Here is a 20149-nt window from a genome sequence, read left to right as displayed (position 1 = left end):
CTCAAGGCAATGCTCGAAAAGCTTTTCTGGGAGGCAAAATTGTAAGCATGTTAGGGTCCATGGGCTGTATAATCTTCAACAACACAGTCCTGCCAAAGTAGCACAAAAGGTGCCCATAGTCAATGTGTTAAACCAGTGAGCTTGGTTATCTTCCAACAAAACTGCTTAAGGAAAAGGAATTTACCTTTGTTTTCACTTTCCCCAAAATATCATCACTCTTGAGGTTTTAAAACAATTTAGCCATTCAAAATCCTTAAGTCGCATTCTTCAACCTGTTGTGTAGATGAAGGGTTAGGTTTGCTCTGTGTCATGCAAGACTGCATCCTCACCAATAGGCACGTGACAGGGAAAAACTTTGAAACTCTACAGTTAAATGATACCATAATTCAATGGAACTAACAACGGTCTACAGAAAATTCCATTCACATAGCAGCCCATGGGGCTTTCACTGAAACAGATCACAGATGAGAATCCAAAGCCAGTCTTACCAAAAACACATAGGCTATTCTAAAGAATCATAAGAATTCCACACACTGGGAAATCTAAAAAAAAATGAATTCTAGATAAATATAACCTACCAAAACTAAAACAAGATGAAGTAAACCATTTAAGCAGAAATATGATTGTTGTGGTTAGATGTTAAATTGATGTGAAAAGAAATTCAGTTCCTATGAGAATAAGCAGTCAGTGGACCAATGAAGTCTTTAGGACTAGTCAAGTAGGAAAAAAATGCTTTAGAGATTGGGTGATTAGAGTTCCTCCTCCTCCTCCTCCTCCTCCTCCTCCTCCTCCTCCTCCTCCTCCTTCAAAAGAGGTGTTTTGTTTTAAAAATTTTTTTAAATTTGAGACAGGGTCTCTGGAACTAATTCCTAGGCTGGCCTCAGACTCAGTTCTCCTGGCTCCACTGGTCAAGTACTGGAATCAAAGGTATGCACTGCTCCACATGGCAGAGCAACCTGATGTTTGTTTTGGTTTTTGTGAAGTAGGGTCTTAGCAGAGGCTAGCTTTGAACTTGTGATCCTTTTACTCAGCCTCCCACCTGCTAAGTTTTCATGTATGTGCCACTGCACCCAGCATGCAAAGTAATTGTTTTACCCTGTGTATGTGTGTGGTATTTGGTATGTGTGTGGATGCATGTCTGCACGTGTGTGGGTGTATGTATGTATGAAGCTGTGCATTTGTATGGGTATACTCTCATATGGGGGCCTAAAGTTGACACTGTTTCCTCCTGGATCACTTCCCACTTCATTGATTTAGACAAGTCTCTCCCTGAACCTGGAGCTCACCACTTCTAGCAAGAATTAGCTTGACCCAGAGAGCCCCAGTTTCCACCCTTGAGTCCTAAGATTAAGGCTGCTGACACAACTGCCTGGATTTACTGGGTTCTGGGGTCTTAAGTACAGTCCTCAACCTTGCACCAAAAATGTCTTATCCACTGAGCCATCTCTCCAGTCCCTGTAAGGCAATCTTTAAAGGAAGCCATTGGAGGGTATTTTTCATTGTATTCATGTATTCAATGTATTCATTGTATTCATGTATTCAGTGATACATCCTATGTAAACATCTGGTTTTCTTCTACCTCAAATAGTGTGTCTTTTGTTCAATAAAACAAAAGGACTCCTCCAAAATCTCTCTCTGTCTCTGCCTCTCTGCCTCTCTGTCTGTCTGTCTCTCTCTCTGTCTCTCTCTGTCTCTCTCTCTCTGTCTCTCTCTCTCTCTCTGTCTCTCTCTCTCTCTGTCTCTGTCTCTCTCTCTCTCTCTCTCTCACACACACACACACACACACACATGCACACACAATTTCAGACCATAAACTGCAGTTGATAGAATCCTGTTCTAAGAAGTGATTAAAACACAACATCTTCTGTTGTCAATAACTCTACTTTGGATCTTTTTAACTCCAGCCACGCTCTTTCTTTTGCATTTCAGATGGGTGCCTCTCTCTTTGCCAGTAACATTGGCAGTAACCATTTTGTGGGTCTGGCTGGAACGGGAGCAGCTTCAGGGATTGCCACTGCAGCGGTGGAATGGAATGTGAGTGATGTCAAAAGATGTCCTATGACCCAATATCCGCTTTCACCTCCCCAGGACCAAACGAACTCTCAATTTTCTCTCTCCTTCCTGGACCCTTTATTTCTAGAATCAACTACATAAAATACAAGAGCAATGGTTTCGCCTTGTGAGAAGCTTCCAAATGACCTCAGTGGTGTAGAGAACATTGGGAGAGAATCTGCACAGCATACTGAGGGACCCTTTGAAAGGATGTCCCTCATAGACAATGTCAAGGACTTGGCACATGCTGCAGGAGCTTGATCTTATCTCTGCCCTCAATGTTTTTGTGTAGTGTGTGCATACTGGTGAGTGGAAGACACCAGTGTAGAAGAAAGATCATGGTCAAAGTCTAGACAGACCATCCCTAGATGGACTTAGGAGTGATTGGGAATCATCATAAATACCTTGCTCTTCCCTTGTTATGGATATCTCCTAATTTTTACAATAGTAGCATGAGGGCCTCCAGTATATACCCATCCTCCAGATATGCCCTTTGGCTAGAGTTTGATTCTGATAGTGCCATGGACTTTGCCTCTAGAGTCATGTTCAGATGGCCCTCGGTGTGACCCATGGGCTGCAGATAACTCAGCGGTCCTCCTTTAGCCTGTGACACTGTGCTTGTCTAATCTCTATGAGGTACAGTTTCCATCTCTGTAAAGATAACTGCTTAAACTAGCTGAAGCAACATGGTTACACCTGTCAAGAATCTGCAAATGCCTTGTGCTAACAATTGGTTGTATCTTTGCTATTGTTTTGTCTTGGGAGGTATGATTAGCACCCAGAATCTTCATGTAGCTCCAGATTTCCTTTTGATTGCTTTATCCATTCAAGAATATCATGCTCACTGCCTACCATTCAAGGGCAATACTATGTGATAAGATTTTATGTTTTTCCAGTGGCCCAACTAGGCCCCACCCTGCCATGTTGCCTGATCATCTTTCACCTCACATCTTGGGTCACATCCTATGTCTCAGAAAGTGTTGGCCTCTGAATCATAAACACAGTTTTGATTCAGTTGTCCAAGGATCTCAAGTGTTCAGTGGGACAAGATTTAATTAAATGGCTTTTTCTGGTTTTCTAGTCAGTGGTCTATGTCTCCCAAGCAGTACCTCTTTAACTTTACACTCTCTCCTCGGTTTCTTACAGGCCCTCCTTATGGTGCTAGTTCTTGGGTGGGTGTTTGTCCCCATCTACATCAAGGCAGGGGTGAGTATACACACATCTACAAATGAGCATTCCAGAAGTAATCCTCAGAATATTTTTCTTCACTAATGTCTTTGGAGTGAAACTTAATATTCAACCTTCTCCTGGTCTACTGCTAAAAATATATGGGTGACAAAAATCCCATTCCTTTCCTGGAAGGGATCAGTGCAGAATGTGGCCTCAGACTGGTGAGAAATCTGTAAGGCTCTGTGTCATGACCACTGTGGTCATCTTTACCTGGTGTGGGAACCTGAGTCTAGGACCACCCATGTGTTTTAAGAGATGTTCCTCAGAAGGAATCAGAAATGACCTGGCATTACCCTGAGGGGCATCTCCTTTGTAGGCAGGAAAAGTCAGACCCCAGAGTGTTAGAGAAAACACACAGAAGCTAAACATCATGAAAGATCTTGCATTATTGGGAGGTCAGTTAAAAAAATAGAGAGCATGTGCAGGAAGTGTAGTAGGAGACTGAGGTAGGTTTGCATGTGTGTGTGTGTGTGTGTGTGTGTGTGTGTGTGTGTGTGTGTGTGTGTGTGTGGTGGGGAGCAGTGTGTGGCGGGGGTTCAATTGTGAAAGACATGCATTCTCTCACCTTCTGGGAAGTGAGCATCATGGACGTTCAGAAACTCAGGGTTCATGACCAGATTCATGCTTTAATCCTAATGCTCTAGTAGATCAGCTGAGAGGAGAATGAACTTGTTTAAGTGACCTCTGGGTGGCAATTTAACAAAGACAGTACAAAATCAACCACACTTTCATAGGAGGGGAATAGATTGGAAAGGGAGATCTTCCTGGGACAGAGACAATAGGCTTAATGACAAATGAGAATTGAGGGTGGATTTGGTGTGGAACCTCCATTAGTGGAGCTGAGATTACAACGGGGTGATAAGGGGTTAACAGGGAAAGCAATGACTCCCCTTGGGAATGGGAATAGGTGCCTTTGGTGTATGTGTTAGTTAATTCCATGCATCTACATTATAGTTTATTCATGCATCTGTGTTTTAGTTCATTCCGTGCATCTGTGCTTTAGTTAATTCCATGTATCTATGTTTTAGTTAGTTTCATGTATGTATGTTTTAGTTAATTTCATGCATCTACGTTTTAGTTAATTTCTTTTCTTTCTTTTCTTTTCTTTTTTTTAACTTATGAATGCCCAGCCTTAGCATGGTTTGTTTCTAGTCAGCTTTTCTTTCTTTTTTTTAATTAAAAAAATTTTTTTAAATTTATTTTCCATATTAACCACAAATCCCCCCTCTCATCCCTCCTCCCCCTCCCCCACATTTCCCTCTGGCCCACCCCTCATTCCCTCCTCCAAAAGGATAAGTCCTTCCATGGAGGGGACAGCAAAACCTGGTACATTCAGTTGAAGCAGGACCAAGCCCCTCCCCACTGCATCAAGGTTGAGCAAGGTGTTTGACCATAGGTAATGGGCTCCAGAAAGCCAGCTCATACACCAGGGATAGATCCTGATCACACTGTCAGGGGCCCCTCAAACAGACCCAGCTCCACAACTGTCTTCCATATGCAGAAGGTCTAGGCTGATCCCATGCAGGTTCCACCACTGTCTGTCTAAAGTTAGTGAATTCCTATGGTCTTGGTTCAGTTGTCATCATGATCTTGACTCCCCTTGCCCATATAGTCTCTCTTCCCTCTCTTTGACTGGACGGACTCCTGGGGCTCAGCCTGGTGCTAGTTGTGGCTCTCTGCATCTGCTTCCATCAGTTACTGGATGAAGGCTCTATGATGACAGAGTGTTCACCAATCTGATTACCAGGGTAGGCCATACCTCCTAATCACTGAGCTTTCAGGTGAGGAATGTGATAAAGACCTCCCATTGAGTGCTGAGTGCTCCGAAGTCTTTTTTTTTTTTTTTTTTTTTTTGGTTTTTTCGAGACAGGGTTTCTCTGTGTAGCTTTGCGCCTTTCCTGGGACTCACTTGGTAGCCCAGGCTGGCCTCGAACTCACAGAGATCCGCCTGGCTCTGCCTCCCGAGTGCTGGGATTAAAGGCGTGCGGCACCACCGCCCGGCGCTCCGAAGTCTTTTATTCTCTGCACATGGACCACTTCTGGATCTCTGGCAAAAAGAGGCCTCTCTGATGAAGGTTGAGTGATGCACTGATCTATGGATATAGCATATGTCATTAGGAGACATTTTATTGCTTTGTTCATTTGGCAGACTAATAGTAGAAGGTTTTCCCCTGTGGCTTATAAGCTGTCTTATCTCAGGTTCTTAGCATCAGTAACAATGTCAGTAATGGGCCCATCTCTTGGAATAGGGCTTAAATCCAATCTAACATTGGTTGGTTACTCCCACATTTTTGCCACTATTACACCGTGGATATATCTTACAGCAAGTTACTATTATAACTCACAGGGTTTGTAGGTGAGTGAGATTGGTGATTGATTTTCTCTCCCATTAGTTTTTTTTTTTTTTTTTTTTTTTTGGTTTTTCGAGACAGGGTTTCTCTGTGTAGCTTTGCGCCTTTCCTGGAACTCACTTGGTAGTCCAGGCTGGCCTCGAACTCACAGAGATCCGCCTGGCTCTGCCTCCCGAGTGCTGGGATTAAAGGCGTGCGCCACCACCGCCCGGCTAGTTTTTAAACACTATAAACATCACTCAGTAGGGGTAAAGCTAGTTGAGCACCAACTCTACCTATTTTGTTCAATGACATAAGTATGCAATAACTTCAACAATAAGATCTTACCATTAGGCTGTGGAAGGTAACCAGTAACACTGACAATAGTCTGTAATATTTGGAGTGGGGTTTGGGAACCCATTGGCCAATGACTCAAAAAGATATAAATTATTTCTAGTACTGGAGGTTTTATTTGGTAAGATATGATGTCTAGTTAGGGTATTGGTACACAAGGAAGGCAGTTGTAAGAGGAAATTTCATAGGTTTAAAGCTTCTCTAAAGTGAGTTGGGTGAGGTTCTGACCTACAGGTGTAGCAATACGTCATTAGGAGTCATTTTATTGCTATGTTCCTTTGTCAGAATACTAGTATTAGGTTTCCCCCTAGGCCTGTTGCCTACCTACTCAGGTTCTTGGCCTCTTTAGCACTGTCAGGTGTGGATTCCAATTCATGGAGTGGGCCTTAAAATCTGATCACAAAGTATTTGGTTACTCCCATAACCTTTGAGTCACTATTACACCAGTATATCTTATAAGCAGGTCACTGTTGTAGGTCATAACATTTGTAGCTGGGTGATTTTGATGACTGCCTTTCTCCTCCAGTGGCATGCAGTGTACTCTGCAGTGCCATGAGTGCTAGTCAGTAAGAGTAAAACTTCTAGTTAGGCATCAGCTTGACTTCTCTATGATATAAGTAAATGTTGTCTTCAGCAACAGGACATGCCGTCAGGTTGTGGAGAATAACCAATAGCCTTGGCAATAGCCTGTGGTGTTTGGGGGTTTACATGAGCCCCCTTGCCAATGACTCACCTCTGGCACTGGAGACTTTACTTGGCGGCATAAGGTATCTAGTGGAGCATTGTCTCCCCTGTTATTTGGTGACTCCATTTAGATTGCGTTCATTTATATACACATTTTAGGCAGTTTCTACAGTAGTCAGTTTCCATATGTTTTTTTCAAATGGCCTCTAGTGGTAGTTTTCCCTCCCCGCATTCCCTCCTTTCCCTTCTTTTCCATTTCCCTCCCTAGTTAATCCTCCCAGTTTCCCTTTTGTATCTCCATAACAATATATTCACCTTTTCCTTCCTTAGAAAATCCTCCCTCCCTAAATCCTTTACTTGGTACTCGACCTCTGTAGTTATTTGAATTGTACCACACATTTCAAAAGCTTAAAAAGCTACCATCCACATATAAGAAAAAAAAACCCAAAAAACCCAAAACCCAATATTTGTCTTTTTGGGTCTGGGTTACTTCAGGGTTATTTTTTTTTTCTAGCTCCATTCATTTATCTGCAAATTTCACTTTTCTTAACAGCTCAGTAATATCCCATCGTGTAAATGTAATTCCTTTTCCTTATCCATCCACCAGTTGATGGACACCTAGGCTGTTTCCAAATTCTGACTGTTATGAATAGAGAATCAATGAACATGATGAGCAAGGATCTCTGTAGGAGGGTGTAGAAGCCTTGATGTATATACCCAAGAGTGATATAGCTGGATTTTGAGATAGATCTATTCCCAGATTCCTGAGGAACCACCACAAAGACTTCCATAGTGGTTGTAGTTTTGATTTGCATTTTCCTGACGGCTTTGGGCACTGAACCTTTCTTTCAGTGTTTCTCAGCCATTTGTGTTTTATCTTTTGAGAATTCTCTGCTTATTTCTGTACCCCATTTTTACATGGGGTTATTTGTTTTCTCGATGTTCAGTTTTAAAAATTCCTTATGTATTTTAGATACTGATTGTCTTTTAGATATGGGCTTGGTAACGGAATTTTCCCATTCTGTAGGCTGCTGCTTTGTCTGAAGGACAGTGTCCTTTTCAGCACAGAAGCTTGTCTGTTTCATGGGTCCCATTTATAAATTGTTGATCTTAGTGCGTGTGCTATCTGCTTAGTTTTTGTCTGGACAATCTGTCTTTTGGTAAGAGTGGGGAACTGGTGTTACCCACTCTCACTGTGTTATGGTCAATGCATGATTTTTGATGTCGTAGTGTTTCTTTAAGATATTGTGTGTCCTTGTGTTTGGGGCATAAATGTTTGGTGCATTAATATCTTCTTGGCGGATTTTTCTTTTAATGAGTAGATAGTGTCCTTCCCTATCTGTGATTAGTCTTCACTTGAGGCTATTTTATTTAATATTAAAATAGCTACACCAGATTGCTGCTTGGTTCCATTTGCTTTCAATAACATTCATCATGCTTTTGCCCTAAGGTGCTTCCTATCCTTGATGGTTATTTATGTTTCTTAGATGCAGCAGGAAGATGGATCCTGTTTTCTAATCTAATCTGTCAGTCTGTGTCTTTTAAATGAGACAGTTAATATTGAGGGTTATTACTTATCAGTGTTTAATTCTTGTTATGTTGTTGCTTTTACTTCCTTTGGTCAACTGTTCTGGGATTATTTATTCCTTGTGTCCTCTTGGGTACAACTAACCTTCATTTTAGGCTTGAAATTTTCCTTCTGGTGTCTATTGTAGAGCTGTATCAGTGGACAAAATTGGTTAAATGTGTTTTTAGTGTATAATTTTTTCTTTCTCCTTCGATTGTGGAAGATAGTTTCCTCTGGGTCTAGTAGACTGAGCAGGCATCTTCAGTCTTATAGAACATCCATCCAAGCCTTTCTGGTTTTCAGAATCTCCGCTGAAAGGTCAGATGTTATTCTAATAGGTCTGCCTTTATGTGTGAATTGGTCTTTTCCCCTGGCAGCTTTTTTTTTTTTTTTAAGAATTATTTATTATGTATACAGTGTTCTGGCTGCATGTTTGCCTGCACACCAGAAGAGGGCACCAGATCTCATTACAGATCATTGTGAGCCACCATGTGGTTACTGGGAATTGAACTCAGGACCTCTGGAAAAGCAGCCAGTGCTCTTAACCATCTGAGCCATCTCTCCAGGCCCAGCTTTTGTCCTTTCTTTGTTCTGCACATTTAATGTTTTGATGATTATGAGTTGTGTAGAGTTTCTTTTCTGGTCCTGTATTTTTTTGGTTCAGTGTGCCTCTTGCACTTTGTAGGTATCTCTTTCTTCTATTATTTGAAAATTCTTCTATTATTGAAAAGAATATTTTCTATGCCATTGACCTGGGTTTCTTCTCCTTCCTCTATTCCTACTATTCATAGATTTGGTCTTTTCATAGTATCCCGGGTTTCCTGGATATCTTGTGCCTGGATTTTTCTTTTTAGATTGAACATTTTTTTTTTTTTTTTTTTTTGGTTTTTCGAGACAGGGTTTCTCTGTGTAGCTTTGCGCCTTTCCTGGGACTCACTTGGTAGCCCAGGCTGGCCTCGAACTCACAGAGATCCGCCTGGCTCTGCCTCCCGAGTGCTGGGATTAAAGGCGTGCGCCACCACCGCCCGGGTAGATTGAACATTTTATTTGACTGAGCTATCTGTTTCTCCTACCTTATCTTCAAGATCTAATGTTTACCTTCCATTTCATTTAGTCTGTTGATATGGTTTTCCTCTGAGCTCTGTGTTTGCATTCCTGAATTTTCCATTTTGAGGTTTATTTCAGTTTGGCTCTTCTTTAGTAATTTTATTTCTTTGTTAAGTTCTGTTTCCATGTCTTGAATTGTTTTTATTATTTCATTCAACTGTTTGTGTTTTCATGGTCTTCGTATGATATTTGCTCATATCCTTGCTAAGGTCCTTGAGTAAACTCATAATTGCTGTTTTGAACCCATTGTCTTGTGCTTCCAATAGATTGCTTTTCTTGGGGAATTTTGCAATAGTGGTGCTGGCTTCTGGAACAGGAATGTTGTTTTGGTTGCTCATGTTTGTGTTTTTGCACTGGGATTTAAGCATTTGAAGTTATGACAGTCATAGTATTTCTTGGTGTGGATATCTGGTCTTACTTTTTTTGGGTGGGTATTTGGTTATTTGGTTTCTGTTACTCCAATCTGACAGGTTGTTGACCAGCAGAGTGATGATCTGTTTTCAGTCTTGGGACCACTCTGGGCTTCAGGTTTCAGATTCTGACTGGTCCCAGATCTGACATTTTGGTTGGAACTCTGAAGTCAGACTCTAAACAGTCCCAGATCAGGGCAATGGGTGGTGTGGGTAATAGTCTAGCAAGAAGGGGAAGGGGACTGATGCTGGAAGTCTCTTAAGTAGGGTTTGGGGTCTAGCTCCACGGAGGACAGCAGAGGCAGAACTAGGGGTATCCTGGGTCCAGCCACAAATGTCAGTGAGTCCCAAGGGAGTGGAGATTGTCTGAACAGAAGGGTTGAGTTGGAAGGGTTAGAAATACCCTAGAGGGGCTAGAGGGACAAGGTAGACTAGCCTACCTTGTAAGATATGAGAGAGACAGAGACAGAGACAAAGAGAGAGACAGAGAGACACACAGAGGCACACACAGAGATCCACAGATAATAAAAAGATATTTAAAACTATTTTTCAAAGGTCAATACATCTAGTAAATGTCAGGAAGCAATCATAAGATGATCTGCCTCAAGTCCCCATGATGATTGTGATTCTACCATCTTTCCCACTTGATTATTCCCAAGACACCATACATAGTACTTAACTGTCCATAGGTGCTTAGCAGACTTAGGCTCTGAGGTGAATTCCTGTTGACGTCTGTCTCTGCAGGTGATGACCATGCCAGAATACCTCAGGAAGCGGTTTGGTGGGAAGAGGCTTCAGATCTACCTATCAGTCCTCTCCCTCTTCATCATGGTGGCCATCCAAATCTCCGTGAGTGCAATGCCTCCTGACAGTGGAGCTGTCAGAGGTCACTTGATTGGGGTGACAGGGTCACAAGATGGGGTGTGTGCTTTCTCAACAACTTGAGCCTTAACTTCCTTGAGGTTTTTCTATGAAGCATCAGTGAGATAAAGGGGAACTTTAGAGATGTATCCATAGAGGTATAGACCATCAAATCCTATGAGCCTTAAGAGTGTAAATCTGCTGTCAGTAAGGATATGAAAATTGGATATATATGTATATATATATACATACATGTATGTATATGTAACATATATGTGTAATGCATGTAATATACATATATAGTAAAACTTCTCTTTAAGCAAGAGCTATTCAGCAATAGAGAGGGCACATCTTATGTCTTTCATAAGGCTGGAGACAAACTGTACAGTCAGAGGAGCTAGCCAGGGTACAATGCCTTTCCAGGTTTATTTTTGTTGTTGCTGTTCCTGGTTGTTTTTTTGTTTTTGTGATGGGCCTGTACATATATGTGACTTGGTCTTTCTCTCTTGTCACTGTCAATAGCCTTTCTTTATTCTGTACATTTAGTCTTTTGGCTATTATATGACATGGGGAGTTTCTTTTCTCTTCCCATCCATTTGGTGTTCTTTACAAGTTTTGGACCTTGATACACATATCTTTGTTCAGATTTAGGAGATTTTCTTCTGTGATTTGTTGAAAATACCTTCTGTGTCTTTGATCTGGGGTTCTTCTCCTTCTTGTTTACCTACAGTTCATAGGCTTGGTCTTTTATAATGTCACAGAGTTCACACATGTTCTGTTCCTGGTTTTGCCTTTTCTTTCTTTTAATTTAACATTTTCTTTGACTGAGTGATCCATTTCCCCTACTTTGTCTTCAAGACTTGATATTCTTTCCTAATCCAATCTGTGTATGATACTTTCCTCTGAACTCTTTAATTATCTTACAAGCTATTAGGTTTCCGTATGACTTTTAGAAAAATGTATCCTTAGCATTGTCTAAATCTTCCTCCACCCTCTCTTTTTACACATCCCCCTTCTTCTACCCTCCCTTCCACTGTCTGTCCCTGGTATTCCCTTTGTTTCTACCTTCATGTCCTAGGTGTCTCCACAAACAGTCTAAGAACACAAATCCAAAAATTAAAAGCTAGGATTCACATATGAGATAGGACATGTGGCATTTGTCTTACCCCCATTAGTATATTTTAGTTTCATTTTCCTGAAAATTTCCTAATATCAACTTTTTATACAACTAAATAAAATCCTTTTGTGTTATGTACCTCCTTTTGATTATCCCTTCATCAGCTGGTGGCCATCAAGGCTGATTCTATTCCCTAGCCGCTATGAGACAAGCAGTGACGAACTTGAGAGTGCAAGAATCCCTGCATTCTGCAGTAGAACACACAGTAGAGATCCAGGAATGGTATAACTGGATCGTATGCTAGTTCCTTTTTCAGCATTTTGAGAAACTTCCACCCCAATTTCCATAGCGACTTTATATAGTGGCTTATATTCTGTCAAATCTGTCTTCATTTTAGTAGCTTTCCTTCCTGTCATACCGGGGACTTGTATTTATCACATGCAGATTTTCAGTTTTCTGGCTGAGCAGGCCATACCTGAGAAGTTTTGAATCCCTGGTTGTTATGTATCTTCTGCCACTGATGTAACAAGCCAATTAAGCCAAATTAATAAATCCAGGTTTAATGAACACAGCAAAGCAACCCAGGATGACCCTTGGAAAAGGAGGGGAGGAGTCACATGGCAAATATGGTTCCCAGACCTTAAGTAACCTGTAGTTGTGGTCTTGAGCAGCCCCTGGGGGAGGAGCTGGCCTTTGGCAGGCTTTCTGAGTGGGGAGGGTCTAGGGAGAGAGAGAGAGAGAGAGAGGTGGGGCTTCCACCTAATCAATACCAGCCTCCTGAGATTCCTAAATTTGTGTCCATGTACTGGCTAATGTTCTAGGTGAGGTGGAACATGTCTCCCAAGTCTATTGAGGTGGAGAAGCAAACAAAACACGGAGAAACATGTGTCTGGAAACGTTTCTGTACTTTCAGAATCTGCTAAGCATTGATTTCACTACTAGAGAGATGTAGCTGTAGATGTCAGGTAGTTCAGAGTTCTTGGTTTCCTCAGAAGTGAGACTCCTGGGAAGGAGGTTGCTCCAGGGGATCATCTCTCTGCTGATCTTAGGGATATCAAATTCCAAAGTCATAATCAGTTGATTGGGTCTGCTTCTGTTCACCAAGGGTGGGGTCCCTCACATCATTGCCCAAGCTGAGCCTCCTGCTGCTCTTGCGTTGCTACCTCCTCTTCACATTGCATCCAATGGTTACCCCTGAATTTGGAGCTGAGGCAGGTTGATGACTCCTCCATGTTCTCTGGTCTTGGGTAGCCCAATATTAAGCAATAGGCTCTGTTCTGGTTGACTTTATGCCAACTTGATTCAAGCTGGAGTCGTTAGAGAGGAAGGAGCCTTTGTTGAGGAAATGCCTCCATGAGATCCAGCTGTAAGGTATTTTTCTCAGTGATCAATGGGGGAGGGCCCAGCACATGGTGGGTGGTGCCATCCCTGAGCTGGTGGTCCTGAGGTCTGTAAGAAAGCAGGCTGAGCAAGCCAGGGACAGCAAGCCAGTCAGCAGCACTCTTCCATGGCCTCTGCATCAGCTCCTGCCTCCAGGTTCCTGCCCTGCCTGAGTTGCTGTGCTGACTTTCTTCAATAAAGAACAGTGCTGCAGAAGTGTAAGCTGAATAAACCCTTTCCCCCCAACTTGCTTTTTTGGTCATGGTGTTTCATCACAGCAATAGAAACCCTAACACAGACAGGCTCCCTCTCTCTCTGCAGATGGCAGGTGGCTCTGCTCCTTTTACTCATGGGGAGTGACAGAGAATTCCTCTCTGCACGGACACATCCTGCCACAGGAGTCACTGTGAGGGCTGGGAGGACGTGTCCTGTGGGCACCGCCAGCCTTTTCTCAGGGCTGTCTGACTTACCTTCTGGATTTAGCTTTTGCTTGTCCTTCCCCTCCTGGGGAGAAGGAAGCTCTGTGTAGCTTGTTTCCCAGGGTTGTTCCCTGTTTTCACTGTCCTTTCACGCCCTCCATAATTTTTTTTGTTCCTTTTCCTGTCTTGCTTTGGGAATAGTCTGTTCTTTTTTTTCATCCCGACTCTTCTTTTCCAACCCCTCCTAGAGAGGAAGCATCTCATCTGCATTCCCACCCAGGAGTCACACTGTCTTTACTGACAGTCAATTTCTGAAGAGTAATTTGCTTTCACCAGCTTCATACATGTGTGTTTATTCCTTCTTTCGTAATTGAGAAAGCTGGCAATCCAAGCAATCATTTGTTTATCAGTGTTGTATATCAGATATGGGTTCACGTGGGTTCATAGAAATCATCTAAGGATGATTTTTAGCTTTTCCAGCTGCAGGGGGAATCAATCTCTCAGGACTGACTCACTCACTCATAGCTTAGCAAAGGGCTTTTTTTTTTTTATTGTTCTCCAATTTACACCATTAGCAAGTTAATTTCCATATCCCAAAACCTCTTATCTATGTTCCCCAAAGGGACAATGCCAAATGCAAATTCTCAGTTAAGGAAAACCACAGTTTTCTGGGTTGTTCCCCAATCAAGTTTTGCATAGGCTTTGCACCTTCAGAAAACTCTCAGACAAGATTCACATAGAAGGTACCGGAGACAAAAGGCATCAATCACAAAAAGCAGATTAAAGCTAGGTGCTAACACTCTGGAATCAAACCAGCTGCAGTTCTGCAGGAATCCCCCCAGCAGACCAGTTTTATAATACATCAAAAATGTTTTTATAATTGCCTCAGCCATATGACAACCCCCCACCCCAAGCCCCAATTCAGGATTTTTTGTAAGTCTTCTATCCATACAAGACTAAAGTGCATAGTCAAAGGTAGTGTTGATTATTTTACTACAATTTATCTTATTTCTGGAAGTTTTCCTCAGTGAGAATCCTATTGTTAAAGTGAATTTGGTAGTTTGATTTTGGAATTTCACCTAGTCTCCTCTGACTTTGTTCAGAACATAAGATGATACCCTTACAATCACCTACAAGCTACAGAGAAAATTTTGACTAACTTTATCTACACTTTTAAAATTGATTCATTGATTCCAAGCTAACAGATGTTGGCAAGATGAGAATGTCTAATTCCCACATCCTTCATAAAGGTCATCATCTCTCTCTCCTTTCTAGACTTTTCTATCATTATTAGGACTAAAGTCAATTTGTCCACGTGCCTTACATGTTTGACTCGTAATTATCTTTTTCTTGTTAGTTTGACTATAAAATTATTCTGTCTAATATAGTAATTCATGAAGGTTCAAAAAAAAAAAAAAAAAAAAACAACCCACCACTGTCTCAGCCATAGCGTCCAAGGATAATGTCTGTATTTCATTAAGTAAACTCCCACAAGAGCACAATAACAAAGTGCTTAATAGTCTGGGATTTGGAGGAGCATCATACAGGTTCAAAACTTCAGCTTACAACTATCTGTCCGGGTGACAAATAGTCTGAGCTTGAGTTTCCTTGGCTTCAAAATGATTGTAAGAGCAACACCTGTATAGGATCCTGCCCTCACTCCCACATATTCGGAGCTCGGGGTCTTGCGTCTTACATCATCAGGGGGGCGCATGGCGTGGTCACACAATCTGTGCTTTAAAAGCCAGATGCAGACCCCCCCCCCATGCTCTCTCTGCTCTCTTTCTGCTCTGCTCTGCTCCCCCCCACCACCATCTTTCTCTCTCCAGGCCTGGATCTTCTCTGGGTTCTGTCGTGACCGTGACCTTTCCACATGGTAACCAGCACCATGTGCTGTTTAACATCCTTTCAATGGGTAACTTAGGAACAGTAGAGAAGTGTGGCTGTGAATTCTTTCAAGAATTCTATGATAAGTACATCCTCAAAGTTAAAATAGTTTCAGAGCAGAGAGACAAATTCACCCCAGCCATTTTTTTTGAGCAGACCTAACCCTCCATGTGAAAAATAAAACCTTATAATCATAAAGTTTTCATTGATAGAATGCTAAAGTTAATATATATTCTTTGTTGAACTCTGATCAAGAGACTTTCTATAAGCAACTGCTGAGCCTCTCTAACATACAGAAAAAGCTTTTGGGACATTCCACTTAATTTCCTGTCTTGATTGAGTAGCTACTATCAATGTACAGAAGAGAGAGTGAAAATTGCTTGACGACTTGCAAGGATATTGTCGTAGGACCGTCTCAGTGGTGTCCCAACAGATTAACACAAGTCTATCAGGAAAAGGACATGTAGATGTTAGAGTACAAAAAGCAGATGTCTGAAGAAATGCTTCTTTCTCATCTGGACTGTTGCTTTTTTAGTCGAGCATATTTTCCGGAGCCATATTCATTCAACTAGCTTTGGGATTGAATCTTTACCTGGCAGTCTTCATCCTCTTGGCTATCACTGCTGTTTACACAGTGGCTGGTGAGTCCACAGTTTGTTTTACTCATTCATACTGTGTTCTGTGTATCTTTCCCCAATTTGTGATTAGTAACCTTGGTTGTAGCCTTCTGATGGCCAAACTAAGGGTACCATTCTATGGCTGCCATGGGAGTAAAGCACAGGATCAGAACCACAACTATAGTAAACACAACAGAATGCCCGTAATTAGATTCAAGGGGGGATTGATCAAGAAAAGATGGATTGGGGAAGTTATGGTCTTGCTCAGCTGTGTGTTTGGCACCTAAATCACCGTTTAAGATTATGCTGATGGAATACAGCTTGGACAAGGGAACAGTTGCAATATAAGACTGGAAAACACAATGTGAGGCTGAAACTGCTATAGAATGTCAGATCACAGAATTGAGCCATGGTTGTCATAACTGATATGGAGGAACTGCAGGGGTAGGTTGACTGTGGAAAGTCTGTGACAATAGTCCAAACAGACTCTCCTGAACCTTAGATGTTTATCTAGTGTCTCATGCATGCTAAACTAAACTCATTTCATACATTTTAAATCAGCTGCTATATTTTATGGTAGCTGACTTGGAAGAATTAAGATAATCTGAGGTGACTGTTGTGCATTGAACACAATTTCAGATTCATGAGTGATGGGCCTGACCTCTGATTTCCCAGGTCATCCTTGTCTCCTCATCATGCTCCCCAAAAGGAAACACCTTTGGATGGAAAATCCAATGAGTCTAGAATTTAAAGAGGATTTTTTTTTTTGCACACAACATTGTTACAAAGCACAAGCCAGTCATTATTTCTGGACTCCAACTAATAAAACAGTGATGTGTTCCAAACAAACAAGGTTTGCTACATTTGAGACAGGATATACCAACCTAAATGGGGGTGATTAAATAGATAATTGTGATAAACTTGCAGGGTATAAAATCTTCACTTTCCCTTATGCAATATCCAAAAACTCAGCAAGATGGAACTCCACCATTCACAGAACTTTGAATCTCATTAAGACAAGAGAAAGAGAAAATGAACTAAATACATAAATAAGCACTTAGGAGAACCTGATGTCAAGACAAGTTTGTGGCTCACACAGGAACTATGATATGCTGTCTGTTGACTCACTTCTGTGTTTGAGATAGAGTACAGCCCAGAGGTGAAGACAGAGAAATCAGAATGCATGGATAAAATGTTCTGATTTATTATTTTCTCTCCACAGGGGGCTTGGCCTCAGTGATCTACACAGATACTATCCAGGCTTTTATCATGCTGGTTGGTTCTTTCATTCTCATGGGGTTTGGTAAGTAGAGTGTGCTATACCCAGGCTGGGAAATTATGGAAGAAGTTTCTGTCTGTCTGCTCTGTAGCATTGCCTCTCAGTTTTACTGGGTCATATTTTCATATCCTATAGTTCCCTTGATGGGAATGTTAAGAGTCAGCTAGTTGTGTCCTTCAGCTCTAGTGGATAGAAAACGTGGGTAGACAAAGAAAATCTCTTCAGTCCCAGTAGTGCCAGGCCCATTTATCTGTTGATCATCACTGTCATATGAACTTTTCCTAGGTAGATGTGAACAAATATCTCTTCACCCCAGATAGGGCACTAAGTAACAACCCCCAAAATGTTTTCATCCAAGTCTAACTTAATGGACCAATGCATTTAGCTGGGCTACCTGTAGGAGCATAGGCCAGGTGATACCTACAGTAACAAGAACAAATTACTAGTAGCTACACCACTGAAGAAAATGTATCCCTTCAACCAGCAACCACCAACTGCTTATTTTTGCAGGGATGGGAGGAGCCTTATGCATGTAGTGTGCTGCCTTGTGCACCCTCCTTGCTCTCCACTAGAGAGCACTAGTGGGATCTACCTTGTTAGTATAGCATATATGTAATCATGGCTGCTCTTGGTTTCGAGATGGGAATGCTCCTGTCATGCCAGAGAACAGCATTCCACAACAGGCACCTAGGCTGACTAAATAAAACTGTGAATGGTGCCATGATAAAGGGGTTTACAGGTGTTTATTAACTTTGGTTTTTTTAAGGCATGTATCTGAAGCTATATCAGGTGGTAGTTCTGTTTTTAACTTTGGGGAGAACATCCTTACTCACTTCTATAGCAGTTGGACTAATTTGCAGTCACATCAAGAGTAAAAATTATAACTTGTCCTAAAACCTTGCCAGAATTGAGAGGGAATCCTAATGTAGTTTGGTTTGGATTTAACTGATGGCTAAAGATGTTGAGCCATTTTGTCATATTTTTAGTGGTCAATTATTCTTCGTTTGAAAACAGATCACTCCCATTGCCCATTTATACCACTAAGCTGAATTTTTCTTCTGATGCTGAAGTTTTTGAGTTTATTTTTTTTAAAGTATGGTCTAACTATGTGGATCGAGGTGCTTGAGACTCACTAGGCTGGCCTCAAGATCACGATTGTCACATTCCTCAACCTCTCAAGTTCAGGGAGGTTTTATGCTTTTAAAATATCCAAGATGCTAATTCTCTGTTGGCAAAATACCCTGCAAAGATTTTCTATCATTGTATCCATGCCCAGAAACACGTCTCCTAGGCAATTCTAGATTTTGTCAAGTTCATAAATGTCAAACCATCATACCCACCATGTTGAATTCTCTTTGGGGAAGCCTTTCCCCTATAGCAAGACCAGCTCTCCAGGGCAGCCATCACTGAGCACCAGCTCTTTACTATAGGTTTCCAGTATTAGGACAATACACAGAACTTTTTGACTTTTTTTTGATAGTTGGATTTTTTTTATTTGAGATTATAATACAGTTATAACATTTCTTCTTTCCCTTTCATTTTTCCAAGCCTTCCTATTACCCTCTTTGTTTTCTTTGAAATTCATGGCCTCTTTTTTCCCCATATACATATTCCTAAATATAACCGGCTCAGTCTGTATACTATTACCTATATGTATATACATTTTAAATGTCAACTTGCCAAAATTTAGAATCAGCAAGAAGAGCACCTCAGTTAATGAACTATCTGTAGCAGGCAGGCCTGTGGACATATCTACATGGGTTGTTTGAGTGTTAGCTGAGATGTAAAAACCCACCCTGGGTGTGGGTACAACCATTTTCATGGCTGTTCCCTGAACTGAGTAATAATGAAGAAAACTGCCTGAGCATGAGTCTCTTGGGTGTGTTAGTTTCTCTCTGCTCCTGTCTGCGGATATGCGGTAGCCAACTGTCTCAAGATCCTGGCCCTTTTTCCTTCCTTAAGATGAAGGACTATAACATGCAGTGTGGGCCGAATCCCTGCTGTTACTCTTTTTCTGGGAAGGGGGAGGATAAGAGTAACAGAAATGAAACAAGGTCACCATGTGTTGCCTCAAAATTGTTAATGAAGTCCCTAAACATCACTGGAATTGATATGTAACTCCTGGCATCCGTCCTTCCTTTTCTTTTATTGAAATTAGATTTTTCATACAGTGTTTTCTGATTACAGTTCCATTGCCCTTCCCCTCTCAGTTGCCCCCCTTCCACTCCCATCCACATCCATTCCCTTACTGTCTCTTTGTTAGAAAACAAAAAGGAATCTAAGGAATACTAATAACATAAAATAAAACGCAAGCAAATAAGAATAGAAAAAAAACCAACAGAAGAAAATGAGCAAAAGAAATACATATAGATACAGAGACACATGTTCACACACACAGGAATCCCATAAAAACCCCAAACCGGAAGCCATTACACACACACACACACACACACACACACACACACACACACACACGTACACACACACCACATATGGACCTGTAAGATAGGAAGAAAAAAAAAACCTAAAACAACATCATGAGATGAAGAGTCTCAAAAGATGCCGTTGAATTTGTTATGGGTTGGTCACCTACTGCTGGGCATGGTGCCTACCCTTAAGAGTGGTTTGTTTCCCCAGTGAGATGCCCTTGGAGAAAACTAATTTCTCATTTCAAGTGGTTATAAACTGGAGATAGCTTCTGGGTGAAGGATGGGGGCTTGTGTCTACTTCTCCCTTCAGCTCTGGGACCCCAAATAGTGCAGACCCTGTGCATGCTGCTGCAGTCGCTGTGAGTTTATATGTACATTGGGCATGCTGGGTTCAGAAGACTTGATTCCTTGGAGTCTTCCATCCTC

At 41.6% G+C, this 20149-nt stretch overlaps 1 protein-coding gene across 1 annotated transcript in view; it reads left to right on the top strand.

Annotated features, from left to right (window-relative positions):
- The window catches only part of LOC128114554 (solute carrier family 5 member 4-like), a 102542-nt gene that overhangs the window by 40665 nt on the left and 41728 nt on the right, over positions 1-20149 (top strand). Inside the window, exons 4-8 of the mRNA XM_052744654.1 lie at positions 1930-2034; positions 3199-3258; positions 10479-10583; positions 15934-16039; positions 17238-17318. Of these exons, the coding sequence (XP_052600614.1) occupies positions 1930-2034; positions 3199-3258; positions 10479-10583; positions 15934-16039; positions 17238-17318 (457 nt within the window). The remainder of the gene's footprint in view (positions 1-1929; positions 2035-3198; positions 3259-10478; positions 10584-15933; positions 16040-17237; positions 17319-20149) is intronic.

The sequence above is a fragment of the Peromyscus californicus genome, unplaced genomic scaffold (assembly GCF_007827085.1).
Source record: "Peromyscus californicus insignis strain IS unplaced genomic scaffold, ASM782708v3 Scaffold_19__1_contigs__length_69161282, whole genome shotgun sequence".
NCBI lineage: Eukaryota > Metazoa > Chordata > Mammalia > Rodentia > Cricetidae > Peromyscus > Peromyscus californicus.
Note: the sequence above shows the minus strand (reverse complement) of the source record. Positions and strands in the feature narration are given on the sequence as shown.